The sequence below is a fragment of the Kogia breviceps genome, chromosome 6, assembly GCF_026419965.1.
Source record: "Kogia breviceps isolate mKogBre1 chromosome 6, mKogBre1 haplotype 1, whole genome shotgun sequence".
Lineage (NCBI taxonomy): Eukaryota > Metazoa > Chordata > Mammalia > Artiodactyla > Physeteridae > Kogia > Kogia breviceps.
The window spans coordinates 134,274,963-134,297,899 of NC_081315.1; the positions used below are offsets into that span (position 1 = coordinate 134,274,963).

A 22,937-nucleotide genomic window follows, 5' to 3' on the forward strand; every position below is an offset into this window, starting at 1 on the left:
GATCTTCCCGGACCAGGGATTCAAACCCATGTCCCTGGCATTGGCAGGCAGATTCTTAACCACTGCACCACTGAGGAAGTCCCTACTCATGTTTTTAAAAAGACCATGAAGAATATTGATCCTGATGATATATCATCAGTACACATTTATGACCCAAAGGGTTTTGGAAATTTTCTAGCATCTTATAAAATGGATTATTTCTCAAACATGATGTAAACCTTCTTTAGAACATTTATAACACTGTTATATGCTTTAGTTAATTAAACTAGAGTTATCTTTTGGAAGGCCTGCCAAGCACATTATATGTGGGTCCATTTCTGTTCCATTTTAGGTTATAATTTGATGTAGCTTTTCCTATGAAAAATTACATTAAAAATCAACCCACCCTATTAACAGGTCAGTGACAATCATAGTTAGCATTTATTGAGATTTAATGTGTTATGAACTGTTCAGAGTGCTTTACGTGTTATTATCTCATTAATTCTCACAACAACATGATGAAATAGTTATTATCCCCATTATAGATAAAGAATATTCAGGCTGAAACTAAGTAATGAAGGTTCCTAGAATAAAATAATTTTGGTTCTTATAAGCCCAATCATGTCTGTCTGTCTCTCACATAGTTTTTTAAAAGTGTTCTTTTTAGTATCTAGAAATGATGCAGGTAACATGAGGGTTTATGATCATAATAGTATATATGTTTTGAAATCACTTATATTAATAATTTCATAGTCTTTATGAATATGTAGGAAAGCATATTAATGTAAATATTACAGTAAAAATGAAAACAGGAATTTCTGCTTTTGCTAATTCATCTATCTGACAAAATATCAAATTAAAAATTACAACCAAGGCTTTTTGAAGAAGTGGCTGGCTGATTCTAGGTCTGAGGCAAGGAAAGTACACGATGAGAAATATCATTTATCCAGGAAAACTAGAGAGACAAATTGAGAATACAAATGAAGACTGATGGCAATGAATCATGAAATAAAAAAATAAAAACGAATCCATCATAACAAACAAAGGGAGCAGGACTCTAGCCCTCACCAAAAAATAACTGCTAATAAATGTATAGAAAGATTGACAGAATTAGATTCTAATTATTCCATATATTTATTTATTTTAGACAAGGATTATCAATGGATGACAAAACCACTGGATGAAAGATTTTGGTGGAAAAGGAGAGCTGCATGGTCTTCAAGTATCTTCCCCAATTATTTATAAAGTATACAATGGAAAGATCTGGTCTTAACACCTTAATCATGTGGTCAAGCTTAGCATCACCAATGTACAACTGACATTACAGCTTCCTGATGTGATGAAGTGGGTTGTAGGTATACATATCACTCTGGCAGAAATGACCTGAATCTAATCAAAACAAAAGTCACATGAATCCAAATGTGGAATATTCTAAAGGATTCTACAAAGGATTCTTTGCCATATACAAAGAAAGGCAGGGGACTGGGTTAAATTGAGGGAGACTACAGAGACGTGGTAGTTAAATATAATGATGTATAAACATGGATTGGATCCTGAATTTTAAAGACCAAACAGCTATAAACAATATTTTAGGGAAATTTGAGTGTGAATTGAAGTAATGTTGATTTTTTTTTTAAGACATGGTATTTGTGGTGTGGTTGTGTAGCAAAATGTCCTTTGTCTGGGGAAACAGATGACAAGATGAAGTGTCATGAGGCCTGCAGCCTATGTCTGAATGTTTGGCACAAGGGTAGAGTGTGTATGTAACATAAAGAGAGATGGAATGGGTGTAGCAAGACACTAATAGTTTTCTGGGTGAGAGGTAAATAAGTGTTCATTATACAGCTCTTTCCTTTTTATGGGTTTGAAAATTTCTAAAAATAAAAAAAATACAAAATTCACGATAAACAATTTCTCATAGTGATTGAGAGTAGAGCTCATCTGCAACCCAGTTCTGCTACTTCCTAGAGGTGGAACCCTAGCAAGTTAGTTAACTACTCTGTTTTTCAGTTTTTTTCATCTTTAAAATGGGTTTTTGTAGTTTCTTCCTCCTAAACTCACTTTACACTTTTTAACTTTACCACACCACTTATGAATTAATTCATATCCATACCAGAGGAAAAGGCAAATAAATGTATGTCTTCCCTCTCTCTTTATATGAGAGCAAACTTATATTTCCAAGACAGTTTTAACCTTCATAAGGCTTGCAGTTGAAACTAAGAAACAACTCATTGCTTTAACACAAAAAAATAAGATTTAGTCTTGGTAATGGAACTGCAAACAACAACACAATTCACAAATCAAATAGGTATCTGCATGATGCAATTGAAACAATGCTGGGCTCAGTATAGCAAGGAGAAGGTGTGAGTCTAAGTTCTGGCTTTAATTAGTGTACAATTTCGAGTGAGCCAATAACCTCTCATGGGTTTCAGCTTCATTACAAATAAAATAAGAGGTTAAAGCAGATTTCTCTGGTACTCCAGTCCTAAGATATTCTAAGATACTGCAAATAACAGTAGGTTTTCTTCTCTTGCTTCTTGTATGTTCTGAGTTTCTTTTTGACCCTTCTTCTTTACATCATACTTCAGGTGTGTTAATCTTCACTATATTCCTAGCCTAAATCTCTCTCCTTCCCACTTGCCCTACCCCCTACCTCTACCTCACCCTGGCACTAATGTTAGGGGCTACTATCATGAGATGATTTTTATTTGAAATTTAGCACAAATTGATACAATCAGCTAACAATTAATTAGCTAGGTCCACAAGGCAAAAACTCAGGTAGTATCTACTCTTAAGCTGCGAAATTCTGTAAAATTTTGAATTTTAAATATAATTAAAACCCCCTTACTTCCTTCCTGGTTCTTATGGCAGCATCTTGCACAAGCCGAGAAACTGTTTCTTTCATTTTCTCTATATCTTCTTCTTTTTGCTTCTCCTCAAGCAGAGCCTTCAGAAAATAATAATTTGATGTTATTATAAGTCACATCGTTGTTAGGAGATTATGTAATAAATGGGTAAAAACCTATCCACTAATCACTTTCTTGAAAGCATACCTCTTATGCAAAACTTCTGAGACATCTCCACTTTGCGATCTTGCCTAAGTTATGAATGATATTTATTTTCCTTAACCTCCTCACCTGACCTTGTCCTAACTAAAAATTTATTCTTTTCCTTTGATATTTGTTTCAGCCAGTACCATCACTCTTCTAATCTCTACAGCTGGGAATTTAGAATTATTTTAAAATTTTCTTTCTCCTTTATTCCCTATGTAAAATAAATAATCAAATCCAAATATTATATTCTTGGAAAAATCTCTTAGATTTCCCTTTCTTTCCATTATTTGGTTTTATTCAAATTATGTCCCTTGTCACCTCATACCTCCATCACTGTAGACACCACCTACTTCCTCTCCATGAAATTTCTAACCAACCAATCATTTTCATCTCACCTAAAAAATACTCTTATAAGCCTAGTTCTGTTGTCAGTCACATCCTATTTCTTTGCTTCCCTGTGGAGCAAAACTCCTCTAAAGTCTGCACTTGCTCATTTCCAAAACTTTCTGTTATGTTCACTCTAATCAGGCTTTCACAGTCCATGATCTCTATACTGCTAACCCATGAGAGTCAATTTTGCGTAATTATCTTATTGATCTGTCAAGCAGCACTTGAGATAATGGATTACTTTCTTTTCCTTGTTTTACCTTCTATATTTGGCTTTTAGCACACCCCAGTATTGGTTTTCCTCTTAACTCACTGATTATTCCTTTTGAGTCTGCAATGCCATTTCTTCCTCTTCTCCTGAACCTCTTTATTATTGAACTACCCAAGTCTTAGTCCTTGATCCTTTTCTCTATCCACATCCACCCCTTGGTGGTCTAATCCAGTCTCACGGTTTTAAATACCATTTATATGCTGACAAGTCCCAAGTTTACATGTCTAGTTCAAATATCTTCCTGAGCCTGGAACTCCTGCAATTTTAGGTTTGAATGAATCTTTTTTCTTTTTTTTATAAATATCATTACAGAGTAAGCGGCTCTGTGTTCTGATCCCACTATCTTGCAAAGATACCATACACATTCCTATCTCTGTTTTTGTTGTTTAATAACTTTCCTCCTACTTAAATAGGTAAGCTAGGGAGAAATAATAGCTGTTTTGATATAACAATCTTGTCATGGAGAATGGGACAATGGGGAAAAGGGAAGTTTCATAAGAAACTATGGTAAGGTTGTGCTTCATACCTGTTTGTATGATTGGTTAAGAGAACTTCTTGACTTCTTGGAACAAGCAGCTGACGGTGGGAACCCTCTGGCAATTAAGCAATAAGTCAAGAGGGAACTTAATACTGTAGCCATAAACAGGCAATTTACGGTTCAAGTCCAATTTGTGGACTTGAGACTTGGATGAGAATATTTAAGGGACAGGAGTGAGTATTATTACTACTATCTTCTCTGTCCATTGTGTTCCACACAAAATATTCATCTTTATGACCTGATGTTAAGAATGCTCATAGGCTTCGGAGGAGAGAGAGAAACAATTCTGCCCTGCTCTTAATTTTTCTAGTTAACGTAGGCATTTAGAGGAATTCCCAAGCATATTATGTATTTTGTGCCTTTCATCCACTCTAAAAGATCACAGAAGGGAATAGTATCTGAAAGGTATAAAAAGCACCTTAGCATTCCCACAGCTATTATTTGGATAATTATTTGGATAATTATTTCTTTTTTATTTCTTAGTAGCTTCTTAACACGCAACTTATAGCTTGTTTTGTTTTTAATAGTTCTCTTGGAAAACCATCTATCATGTAAAAAAGAAAACATAAATAAAACAAAGTATTTCCTTTGTAATCCCCATACGTCCCAGTGGAGTACTATGCATACACTAGGAATTCAATAAATATTGATTAAATGAAATAATTTAATGATTGCTTCGTAGGGGAGCCAGCAACACTAAAAACAAACCTATTTTGTGACTTCTATAAACTAAATACCATTAAATGAAAGTGGTAAAAGACAAAAGATGTGATATGTGGTAGCACAGTAATCACAATTATTAGAGGGTTAAAAAAAAAAGAGCAGTGACATGAAGGCTCCAGTTAATAAATCTTTATAGTTAATTTAATTCCTGTCAATTAAGCTTCTGCTCTATTAGAGTAATTGTGTAAGTAATGAAGGCAAAATAAAGATTAATAAGATTCATCTGATTCAAGTGACTAAAATATAGAGTATACATACTGCAGTAAGTACTTTAACAGATTTTTTTAAAAAGTATAAGACTACAGGGGATGAAGATTAGTTACACAAGAATTGGCGACATAAAAAAGGTCTAATGAAAGTTTTAGGACAGGGTTGACATTTTATCATATTTTATGATGTTAAGTCTTAACATCAAGAATGTATCAATAGTATGTCTATTAATGGTGAGCAATTTCATTTTTATGTGTTAATTCTGTACTTAGTGATTCCCTTACTATCAGGTCATATGGGGGAATGTTCAGTATTTCATTATTTTATTTATTATCTATTTATTATTATTTATAAACATGGTTACTAGTTTTCTTACCTGATTTTTTTGAAGGTTAGCTTCTTCTAGGAGTTGCATGCTATTTCTGGCTCTTACAATAGCTTCGTATTTCTCATTTTCTAATTCATAGCACTTTGCTTGTAAGTCTCTGGTCTGTTTTTCCAAATGTATTTTTTCTGCTCTTAATTGGGTTGCTTCTTGGATTGTCACACATAACCTAAAAATTAATAGTAATGTTAAGAAAGTTAAATATTTTTAAAAAGGAGGGAGATAGGAGATTTACAGAGCATCTATTACAGGACAGGCATTATTCCAGTTACTTTCACATGTATCTTCTCATTTGATTCACACAAACGTTCTGTAAAGTAGGTTTCATTATTTTCATTTAAAAGAATAACAAACAGACCCAGAGAGCTTAAACATTTAATTAAGGTCATATGAATAATGAGCAGTGGGGCTTAGACTGAGCCTAGATATTCTGACTCTGATTATGTTACATTTTCTACACTTTCCTACTTATGTTAACTCATACTGTCTTATACAGTTACTTGACAATGTTATAAAGAAAATCCTTAAAGAATAAGTTGTTCTTTCTATTTATATGGTCTTTTTGTCTTTCAGTTTATTGCTTGGCTCCCCTTTACTACTCTCTACCCAGGTAACCCATGTTAACTTACTAATGTATATTTTTGAATATTTTTCTCCATGTTCACAAAATTATATGTATGATTTTTATATATACACACACATATATAATAAATATACATACAGTATATACACATCAATCCACAGGTTTTCACACACAATTTTTCGTGTTATAAAAATTAAAATCATAGTATATACCCTTTTCTGCATTTGCTTTTTTTATTCAATAACACCTTGTAAAAATCCCCTCAAGCAATACATCCAGAAGCTCTTTCCTTTCCTAGTCTGATGGAGGCAACTTCTCCTCACTGTTAATTTGTATCTCCCTAATTACTAGAGAGTTTAGGCATATTTTAAAAGCTTGTTAGCCATGTGAATTGTCTTTCAATTTCCTCCTCATATCCTTTGCCTACTTTTTCCTGATGGCTTATTAACATTGTTTGTTCCTTTATAAGAACTTTTTGAATATTAAGATATTTAACCCTCAGTCTGTTCTGTATGCTGCAAATATTTTTTCCCAAATCGACTTTTTTGCTGTGGCCTATTGACTCTATTTAGGAAATCTTTATTACACTAAAAATGCTCACTTGAATACATCTAAATTTGACTATTTTTTTCAACATCTGGGATTTCAGTTTTTATAAAGATGATCTCGTTTATCCATAGATGGTTAATGTAAGCTCCTATATTTCCTCAAAAAAATGTTATGCCTTTAATATTTTTACCTGTAAATCTTTAATCAATCTGGAATTTACTACTGAATGTGCTATAAGACAGGAGTCCAATTTAACTTTCTTCCAGATTGATAGCCAGTTGTATGAGTACCATTAGTAACTGATGAATTGAAATAACCCCTTATACCTAAAATGTGCAAATATCATGATTTACTTATAGATTGTCATGATTCACTGAACTATTTGTCTAGTGCATTACATATGTTTCTTTGTTTCTTTTCAGGCATTTCTCTTCTAAGTGATGGCATGAGAAGCCATAATGAACGTAACTGTATTTTCATTGTCACCCTTGCATTTCCCAGCTTTTGCATCACACATTTAGATGTCCTATTATCTGCCATATTTAGGTTTATTAATGTTGTACCTCTTTCAAAATGGTGATTTTTTTCATTACATAAGGTCCCTCTTTATTCTATTTACTGCTTTTACCATTAAACCCTACCTTATGTAATATTAATATTGTCATTCCTGCTTTCCCTTTGTTTACAGTTGTTAATATTCTCCACTAACACCTTTATTTTAAATTGAAAACAAATCTTCATCTTTCCTTTCTTGATACCTTTGTTCTAGTTCATCTACTCTTTTAGGTATTTTCTAAAATAACACATTACTACACTTTAATCAAAATCTGCAGGTCTCTGCTTTTTAATGGGATACAGTCCTCTCATACTTTAATGATTTACATATATGACATTCTTCATTTCATCTTACTTTGGTTAAAGCACTGTGGTAGAAGATGAAGCAATCTCTACCTCTCCCACAGAGGTATAGGACATCTGGCACTTTACTAGCACCAGTTCAACCATTCACTTCACCATGGCCTCTTGGGGGCCAGGCAGAGGAGGTGGACTCATGAAGGGTTTATATCATCTTTATCTCCCAAGAGTCCATGTGTCTCAACAGGGCAAGCTTTGTTTAGGACTCTGTGAATTCCAATCTTCAGTCAAGGCACTCTGACACTCACCTCCAGGCTTCACACCCACACATGTCAGAAAAAGCCTTGCAACTAAAGGATTTACATGTATTTAACAGTCCATCAGCCGCAGCAACCATGTGGCTCTGAAAAGTCACACTGGTGTTAGGGGTGGAGTTATAGGAAAGTAGATTCAGATCATCAGCTTCATAACTTAAAGGTTTCCATAATTTTGTAACATAAAAGATGTATTACGCCTGTTACTATTCTCATAAAGCACTTCTATATCCTCTACAGTCAAATCTTATATGAATCCTTTCTTTCAACTTACTAAAATTGGGTCAAGTTCCTGCTCTATAATAATAGTAACAACAATGATAATAGCCAACACTTGTAAGAACATTCTTTGTGCTAGGTACTTTACATATGTTAAAGAAAACATAATCCTCAATATCTTCAATGATGCTATGAAACAGGTTATAGTATTAGCCTATGAGGTAGGATATGAGATTATATCATATAAATTATGAGGTAGATTAAATCATTATATTTATTTTATAGATAGAGAAACTGAAGAACAAAAAGGGTAAGCAATGTGCCCAAGGTTATTGATCTAGTTACTGGTGAAGCCTGGAGTTGGAACTCAGTCAGTTTGGGTCCAAAGTCAGTGTTCCTAACAAATATGCTATACTGCCAAATAGAAACTTCCAACTAAGGATGTCCACTCTCGCCACTGTTATTCAGTGCAGTTTTGGAAGTCCTAGCCATGGCAGTCAGAGAAGAAAAAGAAATAAAAGGAATCCAAATTGGAATAGAAGAATTAAGAATGTCACTGTTGGGCTTCCCTGGTGGCGCAGTGGTTGAGAATCCGCCTGCCGATGCAGGAGACACGGGTTCGTGCCCTGGTCCGGGAAGATCCCACATGCCGCGGAGCAACTAAGCCCGTGAGCCATGGCCGCTAGGCCTGCGCGTCCGGAGCCTGTGCTCCGCAACGGGAGAGGCCACAGCAGTGAGAGGCCCGCATACCGCCAAAAAAAAAAAAAAAAAAAAAAAAAAAAGAATGTCACTGTTTGCAGATGACATGATACTGTAGATAGAAAATCCTAAAGATTCCTCCAGAAAACTACTAGAGCTAATAGATGAATTTGGTAAAGTTGCAGGATACAAAATTAATGCACAGAAATCTCTTGCATTCCTATACACTAATGAAGAAAAATCTGAAAGAGAAATTAAGGAAACACTCCCATTTACCATTGCAACAAAAAAAATAAAATACCTAGGAATAAACCTACCTAAGGAGGTAAAAGACATGTACTCAGAAAACTATAAGACACTGATGAAAGAAAGCAAAGATGACACAAACAGATGGAGAGATATACCATGTTCTTGGATTGGAAGAATCAACATTGTGAAAATGACTCTACTACCCAAAGCAATCTACAGATTCAATGCAATCCCTATCAAATTACCAATAGCATTTTTCACCAAACTAGAACAAAAAATTTTACAATTTGTATGGAAACACAAAAGACCCCGAATAGCCAAAGCAATCTTGAGAAAGAAAAACGGAGCTGGAGGAATCAGCCTCCCTGACTTCAGGTTATACTGAAGCCTGAAGCTACACAAAGCTATACAAAGCTACAGTAATCAAAACAGTATGGTACTGGCACAAAAACAGAAATATAGATCAATGGAACAGGATAGAAAGCCCAGAGATAAACCCATGCACCTATGGTCGCCTAATCTATGACAAAGGATGCAAGAATATAAAATGGAGAAAAGACAGTCTCTTCAATAAGTGGTGCTGGGAAACTAGACAGTTACATGTAAAAGAATAAAACTAGAACACTCCCTAACACCACACATAAAAATAAACTCAAAATGGATTAAAGACCTAAATGTAAGACCAGACACTATAAAACGCTCACAGGAAAACAGGGAAGAACATTCTTTGACATAAATCACAGCAAGATCTTTTTTCACCTACCTCCTAGAGTAATGAAAATAAAAACAAAAATAAACGAATGGGACCTAATGAAACTTAAAAGCTTTTGCACAGCAAAGAAAACCATAAACGAGATGAAGAGACAACCCTCAGAATGGGAGACAATATTTGCAAATGAAGCAGCTGACAAGGGATTAATCTCCAAAACATATAAAACAGCTCATGCAGCTCAATATCAAAAAAACAAACAATCCAATCAAAAAATGGGCAGAAGACGTAAATAGACATTTCTCCAAAGAAGACATACAGGTAGCCAAGAGGCACATGAAAAAATGCTCAACATCACTAATTATTAGAGAAACGCAGATCAAAACTACAATGAGGTATCACTTCACACTGGTCAGAATGGCCATCATCAAAAAATCTACATACAATACAGGCTGGAGAGGGAGTGTAGAAAAGGGAAGGAACCCTCTGGCACTGCTGGTGGGAATGTAAATTAATACAACCACTGTGGAAAACAGTATGGAGGTTCCTTAAAAAACCAAAACTAGAACTACCAGATGACCCAGCAATCCCACTACTGGGCATATATCCTAGAAAACCATAATCAAAAAGGCACATGCACCCCAATGTTCATTGCAACACTATTTACAATAGCAAGGTCATGGAAACAACCTAAATGTCCATCTATGGATGAATGGATAAAGAAGATGTGATACATATATACAATGGAATATTAGTCATAAAAAAGGAACAAAACTGGGTCATTTGGAGAGATGTGGATGGACCTAGAGTGTGTCTTAAAGAGTGAATTACGTCAGAAAGAGAAAACACAAATATCGTATATTAACTCATACATGTGGAATCTAGAAAAATGGTACAGATGAAACTATTTGCAGGGCAGGAATAGAGATGCAGATGTAGAGAATGGATGACGTGTGGACATGGTGGGGAGAAAGGGGGGGATGGATGAACTGGGAGGTTGGGATTGACATATATACACTACTATGTGTAAAACAGATAGCTAGTGGGTGTAAAACAGATAGCTAGTGGGAACCTGCTGTATGGTGCAGGGAGCTCAGTTTGGTGCTCTGTGGTGACCTAGATGAGTGGGATTGGGGGTCGGGTGGGAGGGAGGTCCAAGAGAGAGGGAATATATGTATACATATAGCTGATTCATACAGCAGAAACACAACACTGTAAAGCAACTATACCCCAATGAGGAAAATAAAAAGAAACTTCCACCTAAATTACAACGATTCAGATCTATGTATCTATCTATAACTACATAGCAAGGCACTGTCATTTCAAGTTAAGTTGGTGGTGAGAAAACATAACAAAACCCAGGGTACTGAAGGAAAGTTTGCATATTGAACATTATCACCTGCCAGACTCTTTCTTCAGGTTTTGGAATACACTCAGGCTTGTGCACTTCCATTCCCAGCCCACGTCAAAAGACTGATGGATCCTACTCTGGTGAAATCGGCTCAAGAAAGAGCACCCTCAGATTCTGATATCTGGTGACTGCCCAAGGAAAAAGCCAGCTCACTACCTAAACATAATATAGTAAGTCTGCCAGACTATAAGCCCACCTATACATACCTACCTACCTATCTACTTTTTGGTGTCTTACTTTTTTAAAAAAATGAGATATAATTCACATACAACACCACAGTCAACCCCCATATCTGTGTTTTCCACATTACAAGATTCAACCAACCAGACTGAAAATATTTTTTAAATATTTCCGAAAAGTAAAACTTAAATTTGCTGTGCACCGGCAACTATTTACATAGCATTTATATTGTATTAGTAAGTAATCGAGACATGATTTAAAGTATACAGGAGGATGTGCATAGGTTATATACAAACACTGTATCATTTTATATAAGGTACTTGAACATCCACGGATTTTGGTATCCACAGGGGTCCTGGATCCAAAACCCAGTGGATCCTGAGGGACAATTGTGTATTAGTTTCAGGTGTAAACATAGTAATTCAGTATTTGCATATATTTTGAAATAATCACCACAAGTCAAGTTGATATCACCACATATACAATTACAATTTTTTTCCTTGTGATGAGAACTTTTAAGATCTATTCTCTTAGCAACTTTCAAATATACAATACAGCATTATTAACTATAGTCACCATGCTGTATATTACATCCCCGTGATTCATTTCTTTTATAACTGGAAGTATGCACCTTTTGACCACCTTCATCTATTTCACCCACCCCTCCCCACTCCCTGCCTCTGGCAACCATCAATCTGTTCTCTGTATCTGTGAATTTGATTTTTAAAAACATGGAATGTTTCATGGATTTGAGTATGGGTCATGCTTATTTTCTTTGTATATTCCAGTGTTTAGTATATGTGCTGGTGAAGCAGGCACTTTGGTGTCTTATTTTTAAATATCAATGGATAGAAAGGATCACCAAGCCTTTGGAAGGAAGACAGACAGACACAAAGAAAAAAGGAATGTTAGAGAAAGCAGACAATGCAGATGGCAGAATAAAACCTTAAAAATATTTTAATATATTTTACTAAGACATGATATAACATTTATACTAAGATACTATAGAAAAAGAAACATTCAGAGGATAAGAAATGGCTCTTTAAAAAATTTATGACAGCTAAAATAAAATATTCAACAAATGGTTAGTTAGAAGAAAACTTAAAGGAACCTCCAAGAAAGGAGAAAATAAATGAAGAAATGGAAAATGGGAGAGAAAAAACAGGAAAATTGGGGAATCAATCCATTAGATCCAATATCCAGCTAATATTATGTTAAAAGAAAAAATGAAAAAACAGAGAAAAAAAAATTCAACAGAAAATCCCGAAAATATTGCCAGAAGTGAAGAACATGAATTTCTATATTGAAATGTTCCCAGTAAAATGAATGAAGACGACTTCTTACTAAATGTGCACATCTGCAATTGTAGAATATTAACTGTGGAGGTCGTGGGTGGATGATCCCACAGGTCTCTGGGACAGGGTCCATGGGGGTGGGGGAACAGGCCAAACACACAAAGCAGGAATTTTGAATGACAAAGGAATTTTTTTCTGCAGCTGGAAGCTAGATAATATGAGGAAAATGTCAACATTTTAAGGAAAAATGATTTAAAACCTAGGATTTCCAGCCTAGGATTCATTACTCACCCAAACTATCACCTTTAAAGGTAGAATAAAGATATTTCTAAACAATGTCTTAAAAAACAATGTACCTTCCACGTGTACTCAGGAATCTGAGGGAGAATGGTATCCGTTAAAATGGGAGCGGGGAGGTGGAGACAACAAATCACAACAAGGAAAGAACAATGGTTCGAATTCTTAGTCTTATTGGCATATTCTTACTTTGAAAGAAACACTAAATTAAAAAATATGAAGAGGTAGTTTAAACCAGTTCTATTCATTTCACTCTGACCTTATTCAACAGAGCATATACAAATCAGCAGTCTTTCTCAGAGAACTGGCATTCCCTGGAGATAATTCCCAGTACCCATGAATCATCTAAAAAGCAGGGAGGCAGAGGCCTCTTTTTGGAAGATGGGAGAAAATGATTTATGCTTCTTAGGTGTTTGTGGCATTTGAAAGGATCACAAATAATAATTTTATAAATAAATAATAAATATAATTTTAGTAACTCAAGTGTCTTTGATTTTATGGAACAAAGATGACCATTAAAAAAAAAACATAGCTTTTCCATAGCTGGTAGTTCCATTAAACAGGATATATTCACACCTAAAACACTGGCTGAACACTGCCTATAGACACATATCAAGTACACTAATAATTTTGCTTTCTCTTATATAAAAATACAAGAGTATTTTTAACTTTAAAATATAACTTTTTAGGGCTTCCCTGGTGGCGCAGTGGTTGAGAGTCCACCTGCCAATGCAGGGGACATGGGTTCGTGCCCCGGTCCGGGAAGATCCCACATGCCGCAGAGCGGCTGGGCCCGTGAGCCATGGCCACTGAGCCTGCACATCCGGAGCCTGTGCTCCACAAGGGGAGAGGCCACAACAATGAGAGGCCCGCATACCGCAAAAAAAAAATATATATATATATATTAACTTTTTAAAATCATAATAGAAACAACATTAATTTAGTAGCTCCAAAAGACAGCCAATGTAAAAATTTTCTTCTCAAAGGCAGCTAGCTGAATACTGAACTTTAAAAAATATCCTTAGATTTTCTTACGTATGCAGTAATCTCTTTTCAGTAAGCTTTCAGTTAGGTTATATTATAACTACACTAAAAGCAGGAAAAAAACAACAAAAAATTCAGAGCCTTCCGTACTAAAAAGACAACTTAAAGCATTGATGAACAACTTGATTCCTTATGAAATACTATCAGAATCAGAGGAACTGAAATTTACATATTCAGATTTCACTATATCAAGTCTCTAGCATTTATTTTCATAGCACATAATGCTACTAAAATAACAAATGAAAAATCTACAACCACAGACTTTTCTCTAAGGTTAACAAAAAAGTTCAAGAAAGCAGTCAAATAATCATTCAACTGTTGAAAAGTTTAGAAAAATGCAAAACAAACCCCCCAAAACCCTAGCACTTCAAAATTATAACATCTTTCATCAGAATCTCAAGTTAGCAGTTAAAATCAATTAGTTCTGAACCCACTGTGAGCAAAGAAATTAGTTTGATTAGCATTTTGGAGAACAAGAAACAGAAGCTCAAAGACACTAATTTTTTTCTGAACAAACGGTATTAGCCACGGATCTGTGACTAGAACTTAGATCTCAATTTTTGATGTCCTCAGATCAGTAGACTATTTCTGAATGTAACAGATTCCAATCATACATAGAATAGATTTTTCAGCTATAAACCATAATGTGATTTTATGTGCTGTAGTCACTGTATCTTTAATAGATTACAAATGACAATTTTCAAGTTCCTTAAAGGAATATCCAACAAGGACTAGAAAACAACAACAAAAGATTCTAGAATGAACATCTGCATTAAGACAGCAATTAAAAACAAAGTTACAGAATATATTTAAAAAGTAGCCCAGACCTTCAAAGGTAACTGAAAATTTTTGTTCCATAAGACTCCAGAAAAAACATCTATAATGATTTCTCAAGTATTTCTCTGTAAGAAATGATTTTTCTATATAATTTTTACCCAACTTTGCTATTTTGCTTTCTGTTTTAAGATGAAAAGAACATTTCTGATTTTGGGATTAACTAAACTTGACTATTACTGTTTTGGAGAAAAGGAAAAGACAAAAAATGATCTTTGAATATATTTTCAAAACACATGTTCAATCTTTTGAATATGACTTTTAAAATAAACAATGTCCAGCAAACCAGATTTTTTAAACCTATGATTATAGTTTGTTTAGCATTTATAAAATATATATTCTAAACGATATCATAAATCATAAACTCTAATGTGGAATAACTTTTGAAGCTTATAGACAAATCTAGATGTATTTAGCAATTTACCTTGTTTCTGATTGTTTTATACTAGATTGTAATTGCTGTAAGCGCCTATCTGATGCTTCCTCTCTTCCTTGGGCAGACACCATATCCTCCTCCTAGAAAATAAAGAAACTGGATGCTTACTTTTAGTTTGTAAAAATTCAATACATCATTAAACAACATAAAGAAAACAGTTCACTCTCTAAAGTTATTATACTGCTAGAATTTCATATGTAAGTTTAAAGCAATAACACTTTGGAAACAAACCATGCATACACTAAAAAAGGGGGAGGAGAACCTCACTATCAATTCTGTATTAGTAAAACAATAATCAAAACAGTCACTGCATATGGATTTCTATCAATATTCCAACTATTTCTATAGCGAAGACTAAAAAAAACAATGCAGGGATTTGTTGCAGATAATCTGCCCTCAGAATATGTTCTCTTAGCTAGGTTATGCTGCATTCTGTTATAATCATAGGATATTTATACTTTAAATAGTGACGCTTTAAAATAAATTAATAGGTTTTATTTGTATCATCTCATAAAAAAATTCCTGTTCATCCTATCCAACCTTTTGTTGTGTTCTTCTATTAGCTTTTAGCTGTATCTCTTTGAATTATTTTTTAGTGGTTGCTCTAGAGATTGTAATTTGAATCCTTAACTTATCCCAATTTATTTAGTTAATATTAATTCAGAGAAAACACTGGAACCTTGCTACAGTGTATTTATTACCATGAAACATCCTAGGTTTTAGTGCCTTTGTTGTCATATAGTGTATGTACATACTTTATAAATCCAGTCAAGTCTTTTAAGGTATTGACAAGAAAAAAGAAAATATAAATTATGTACATATATTATTTCATATTTATAACTCCTGTTGCTCTTAATTTCTTCCTATATCTGAGTTGTCACCTGGTGTCATTTCCTTTCAGTCTAAAGAATTTCCTGCAGCCGTTTTTGAAGGAAAGCTCTACTAAGCAACAAAATTTCCCAGTTTTTCTTTACCTGAAAATGCCTTTATTTTGCCCTCATTTTTGAAGTACAGTTCCACTGGACATAGAATTATTTATTTATTTCTCTTTGGCTGCGTTGGGTCTTCATTGCGGCACGCAGGCTTTCTCTAGTTGCAGTGAGCAGGGGCTACTCTTTGTTGCAGTGCTTTGTTGCACGGGCTTCTCATTGCGGTGGCTTCTCTTGTTGTGGAGCACAGGCTCTAGACACGTGAGCTTCGGCAGTTGCAGAGCATGGGCTCAGTGGCTGTGGCTCTCACGCCCTAGAGCACACAGGCTTCAGCAGTGGTAGCGTGTGGGCTCAGCAGTTGCAGCATGCGGGCTCCAGGGTGAGTGGGCTCAGTAGTTGTGACTTGCGGGCTCTAGAGCGCAGGCTCAGTAGTTGTGGCACACGGGCTGAGTTGCTCTGCAGCATGTGGGATCTTCCCGAACCAAAGATTGAACCCGCATCCCCTCCACTGGCAGGCGGGTTCTTGACCACTGCACCACTAGGGAAGTCCCTGGACATAGAATTCTTAATGAGCATTTTTTTCCGTCAGCACTTCAAATATATTACTTCAGTGTTTTCTATTTCCACAACTTTTTGATGAGAGTTCAGCCGTTATTCTTATCTCTGTTCGCTGTTCATATCATTTTTCTGTTGCTGCTTTCAAGTTTTCTCTTTATAATTGGCTGTCAGTGTTGTCACGATGTGTTTAAAGTGATTTTCTTTGTGTTTATCATACTAAGGGTTCACTGAGTTTCTTGGATCTGCTAATGTTTTGCACCAAATTTTGAAAGTTTTCAGTCATTATTTCTTTAAACATCTTTTCTGCCCCCTACTTCTGCAATTCCAATTACACTTCGATTGGCTTGCTTCATATTGTCCCACAGATCTCTGAGGTCCTGTTCATTTTTCTTTCATCTTTTAAACTCTATTCTTTGAACAGGAAAATTTCTATTGATCTGTTTTAAAGTTCACTGATTATTTCTTTTGCTCATTCCAATTAATTTTTGAGCCCATCTAATGAAATTTTTATTTGGGTTGCTGTACTTTAAAACTCTAGAATTCCTATTTTTAAAATGATTTTCTAGTTCTCAATTAAACATTCTCTATCCATTCCTTCACTAAAATCTTATTTTACTCTAATTTAAAAATAGATTTTCTTTAATTCCGTGAACATGTTTATAATAGCTTATTTGAAGCCTTTCTTTGCCCGCTAAATCCAACAGCTAAATCCAAACTCAATGAAAATGAGTTTCTATCAACTTCTTCTTCCTCCCCCTCCCCCACCAGTCATACTTTAGTGTCTAGTAAGTTTTGATTGAAAACTGGATAATAAAGATAATGAATCACAGTTTCTCTGGATTCTGTTTTGGTTTTTGGAAGATTATTAGCTTTTTTTGTTCAGTTAGGCAATTATCTTACCTAGACTCAAACTCTGAAGTGGGTCCCCTACAGTGTGCAGCAGCTGGCATCTGTGATGAGTTCTTATTTCTTTCCACTGTTGCTCTTCTAACTAGGCTCCCAGGGAACTCACTGTGCCTGCATAATTTGAGGATCCGCCAAGATTTGGGCAGAGGTAGGGCTCATCCTCTTTGTGGTTTTGTTGCTCTTACAGATTCCCCTGTAATTTCCAGCTGCTCTGCCAGCTTTGGGTTCTGTCCACTAATACTTCAAACACTGATGCTTCAGCTTTTGGCTGCTCAAGTTGCACACATCTCGGGAATGCACTCAATTATAAAAAGCTGCAAAACCTAAACACCTAGTTCCATATAGCTCTATCTTTCAAGAGTAGATGTCTCTCAGGTCTCTGCCTACTTTTTCACTGGGTTTCCTGGGGACCCTCTCCAGCTCCCATGTGCATAGTTTGGTTGTCAGCCATGGATTTGGTCAGACTTTACATTCAGAATTTGGGTCTCAATTTTTGTGTGTGTGTGGTTCTCTTGCTGCCAATATTTCTTCTTTAAATTTTCAACTGCTTTTGTAGTCCCAAACTTTGATCTTGGGCACTACTGCAAGAGCACATAAAGCTTTTGTTTTCTGAAGCCATAGCTGTGGGAATTAGGGAGAACTTTCAGGTCAGAAAGTTATAAACTCATAATTCTGATCTCTTTCAGTGACTGTTTTTGGGTGCTCTTCAGTGTTTCAAAAACTTTATTCAATTTTTATAACTATTATCAATGAGAAGGTTTGCATAAGCCTTTCACAAGTCTACCATTATTGGAAATCTATAACCAACTTTTACAGACTAGGAAATAAGTCTTAGAAAAGTCACACAGCTAGTAAATACCAGAGTTAGAATTTTAATAATTAGATCCATCTAAATCTAAAGCCTGACCTTTCCTTGACACCTTCTTGAAACTTCCCCAATACACATAAAAAGAACCAGTCTTTTATGCCAATAAATAACACAAAATGTAGTATTAAACAAAACATAGTATTAAATACTCCTTTTCCAGCTACATATAACCAACTAACTAAAACTTGATCTTACATTAACATGCATTTTAGTAATGAAGTGTTTAGGGATGATTATGATATTGTGATGTTTATTGACTTAGGGTACAGTGAATAGAAATAAAGTTATTTCCAATGTTACAATTTAGCTTCCTAATTTCATATTTTGAGGACAATAAAATGATTAATGCATTTTCCAGCAATCCTCTTTAACACCTAATACAAAACAGATCAACAATAAAATACATAGAAAACAAAGCTACAGGCATCTGCATCCAGTTGTCTTAGAAAAAGGAATATACCTTCTTCTGCATCTGTCCTTGAAGATCTCCAGTCACTTTAGTTAACTCTTCTACTTTTGCTGCTGCAACTCTCAGATCTAACTTGGCTTGCCTAAAATACAAAGTAAATTAACAAACACTGTTTTCATAGACCATAAAAATTTTTTAAATTAGAAATCTAAATTTGGTAAAATCAGTACCAACCACGATACAGCTAAAAATGAATGTAAGGGATAAATACTGAAAGATTCCTTTATGCCGAAGAGTGTGAAGAAGAAAAAATATAGCTGAAGGGATGAGTACAAAGTGGGAATCATTAATACTTTACTTGGATAAATTATGCTTTATACTCAAATAATTCAATAGATTTCATGAAGAACTTTATCATCTTGATAAATTACCTAACAAGAATGTCAGTGCATTAAGTAGAATATAGTTATGTCTATAATTTCCTGAACAGAGTTAGCAAAATATAGCTGATTGGCCTTTCTATGAAAATGAACCTAAGTTTCAACACCTTGATCATTCCTTAAACACCAGAAGTATGTATTATATGATCACTTAACATAATGAACTGAAACATTTATCTCAAGATGGTCTAATATTTACTTTCTTCTGAGACTGAAGCTGCAAAGGACAAAAAGGACATATTTTTGAATGTTCTAATAGTATCAAATAAGTTTCAATATCTTCTTGACTCCCCATAGAAAAAGATTTTAGAATAAAAAAATAAGACTTTCTGAAACAGAAAAAAAGAGTTTTAATATTATACCAATTAAACACTATGTGTAAATACAGAACATGTGGATTATGGAAAAAAACATACAGTTTTAGGAAGGAAGGTACTTTAGTGTAGGAACTGCCCATACTTGTTTCCTAATTATATTTTATGTATAATAAATATAAATCATATTAGTGCTCTTGAACCTAAAGAAATTATTTGATGCAAAACTCACAACAAATGTTACTTCATTACTTTTGACTCTAAAATATTTTTAATTACATAATTGGTTAGCATAAAAACAACAGGAAATAAAAATCTAATAGCTAAAATGTATCAGGTAGTTATTAGGTTCTAGGAACTGTCCTAAATGCTTTGTAGACATCGTTTCACTTAACACAATACCTGTAAATAAGTACTATTATTATATCAAATTGAAGTCAAGACAGTGAGGGTGACTGGTTTGCCAACTTGCCCAAGGATTCACAAACAAGAATGAAATTGGTATTTAAACCAAGTCCTCTATGATATAATGTCTACCAGAAAAAGTGATACCAATAATATTTCATAAGATTAGGCACTTAAGAATATGCTTTGCTTTAAATGAATCCAATTTATAAAAATCTGAGTTTATTAGACATAAATTTTTTCTACTTGCAAAATGATTCACCAAATGACAAAACAAAAACAACTCCAAAACCACCTTACACTAATGCATGTAAAATCTAAGCTTAGAGACAATTTCAGGAGTTCATCTACTATATGGAATCAATCAACAAATCTACCAGTTATAAAATTCCATATATTCTAAAAAGAAAAACGTAAGGAGTAAGATTTTATATAGTAATGATAAAACTGAGCAACTTCTGAATAAGCACAGCACCCACTCTGACTTGGCTTTCTTGCCTACGGAAAGGGGATAATAATGCTTATTCTACTTATGTCATGGGGTTGCTGAAAACCTCAAAATAGATAATGTACATTAAAGTGCACTGTTAAGTGTAAACAAATGTTAAGATCAGAGCATGATTAAAGAAAACAATTGTTAGAGCCACAGTGGGAATGAGGTGCAGTATGGGAGAATCCTAGGGTCAGGAACCCAGTTCTGTCACTAACCAGTGATGTGGCTTAATGCAATTCACTTGACCACAAGACTGTCTCAGTGGTCTCATCTCCAACAACAGGGAGGTGGATAAGATAATCTGCCCAAACAAAAACTCTATAGTAGATGGTTTCCTGATTTCTATCTAATCTGCCTAACAATTCTACTTCTAAATTGTCCCTCAGTTGTGTAATCCATTTCCACTTCCATGGCCCAGCCATGGGCCTCATCATTATTTCCCAGGACTATTCCAATAGATTCCAAACTGATCTCTTTACTGCTGGTATTCTCTTTAATTCATCCTCTATAATGCACCCTATCTGAAAAAAAAAAAAGAAAAAAAGTTATCTGATGATAAAAAATTCTTTTTTAAAAAAGATTTATTTATATTTTGGCTGTGTTGGGTTTTCGCTGCTGTACGTGGGCTTTCTCTAGTTGCAGCGAATGGGGGCTACTCTTCATCGCAGTGTGCGGGCTTCTCATTGCAGTGGCTTCTCTCGTTGTGGAGCATGGGCTCTAGGCGCGCGGGCTCCGTAGTTGTGGCTCACGGGCTCTAGAGTGCAGGCTGAGCAGCTGTAGCGCATGGGATTAGTTGCTCCATAGCATGTGGGATCCTCTTGGACTAGGGCTCAAACCCGTGTCCCTTGCATTGGCAGGCCGATTCTTAACCACTGTGCCACCAAGGAAGCCCACTGATGATAAAAATTCTTATTTATTAATGATTTCTGGATTCCCCACTTCTTTGGGAATATAATCAACACTCCTCAGCATGGCATATAAAGTTAGTCATCATCTGGCTGCAAAGGGTCTCACCTCTTGCTAATTCCCCTCACATAATTTATATTCCTGGTATAACAGACTATTAACTCCCTGTTTCTTAAACACAGCCTTGACTATTTTTTTCACATGTTTGACTTGACTAGCCTTCTTCTGCTTTTTCTGATAAATTCCTCAACAATCTTCAAGACTAACCTCAAAAATCTCCTCATTTCAAGTCTTCTCTAACTTCTCTTAGGCAAAAGACCTTATAATACCAGCCCCAATAATTCATAATACTTTATACATTTTTAACAGATACTCCCCTCATGGAACTGTGAGTTTATGAAAAAAATATGGAATGTAAGATCATTAAAGGCAAGGATCACATTTTATTAAATTTTAAATCCTCAGGGATAGCACAGTACCTGGCATATAGTAGACAAGTAAATACATCATAAGTGAATGAAAGAAAGCACAAGAGGAAAAGAGAGAGACAGAAGAGTCACGGGTATAACTATGTCTTCATACTTTACTTAGATCTTACATATCCAATTTTTTATTCATGTCTGGAAATCCTAAAATAATAATTTTGTGAACAATTCTTCAAAATATATCTTATTTGAAACAGAATCTTTCATTTGAAACATAATCTCTCTCCTACATAAGTAAAAGAAAAAATTCAAGCACTGGTCTTAAGACTTGTTTTTATAAGTTATTAAAAAGAAAAATATACTGAAAGCACTCAAGTTATTATATTATATTCCCTAAAACACACAAAGAACTACGTTTCAGGGGAAAATTAGCAGTAGTTTTATATATACTTATTTATTCCTATATTGTTCCACAAGATAGAAAAGAAATAAATAGTTCCTTGTATCTGCTTCTGGCATGAAATACTGAAACATATTCTAGAATAAAAGTTGTATCCTCCTACACCTGGCTCTACCACCACAGAAGGCCATGTGAACTGAGCCAATCACTTAACTTCTCTAAGGCTCAGAATTGCAGCCATAAAATGGAGATAAAAACAATCTTCCTGTACAGCTCATAGAATTACCATAAAGTTCAAATAAGCTAATGCATATTAAATTACTTCATAAACTTTATTGTAGTTTACACAAATGTAAGCTATCATCATAATCTTGCTTCTTTTTAGATTTTGAATTGTCAGGAATGATGTGGTATTGCATAAATTTACAGCTGGATTGAGAAAGCTTGGGGGATGCCTGAATATCTGGCCTTGACTCTGGGCCAAAAAATGAAAAGTGAGATTTATGGTGTGCTGCTTAGAGTCTGAATCTTCTCTGGTAATGCTCACACAGGATCTGCTTACTGATGGCTTTCACCTGGTATAACTGGTTAGACAGCCAGGCTGTACTATGTGACCAGAGGGGCAAAAAACTTTCTCTAAGCTTTTCTGAAGCCAAGATTCATT

The 22,937-nt window shown here is 34.8% G+C and overlaps 1 protein-coding gene across 4 annotated transcripts in view; it reads right to left on the reverse strand.

The window, feature by feature from the left end:
* The window catches only part of SCLT1 (sodium channel and clathrin linker 1), a 232,377-nt gene that overhangs the window by 95,513 nt on the left and 113,927 nt on the right, over window positions 1-22,937 (reverse strand). For all 4 annotated transcript variants that reach the window (XM_067036667.1, XM_067036666.1, XM_067036668.1 and 1 more), the window contains exons 10-13: window positions 18,942-19,032; window positions 15,209-15,300; window positions 5,538-5,715; window positions 2,828-2,926 (exon numbers count right to left, since the gene is read on the reverse strand). In XM_067036667.1, coding sequence (XP_066892768.1) covers window positions 2,828-2,926; window positions 5,538-5,715; window positions 15,209-15,300; window positions 18,942-19,032 — 460 coding nt within the window. The remainder of the gene's footprint in view (window positions 1-2,827; window positions 2,927-5,537; window positions 5,716-15,208; window positions 15,301-18,941; window positions 19,033-22,937) is intronic.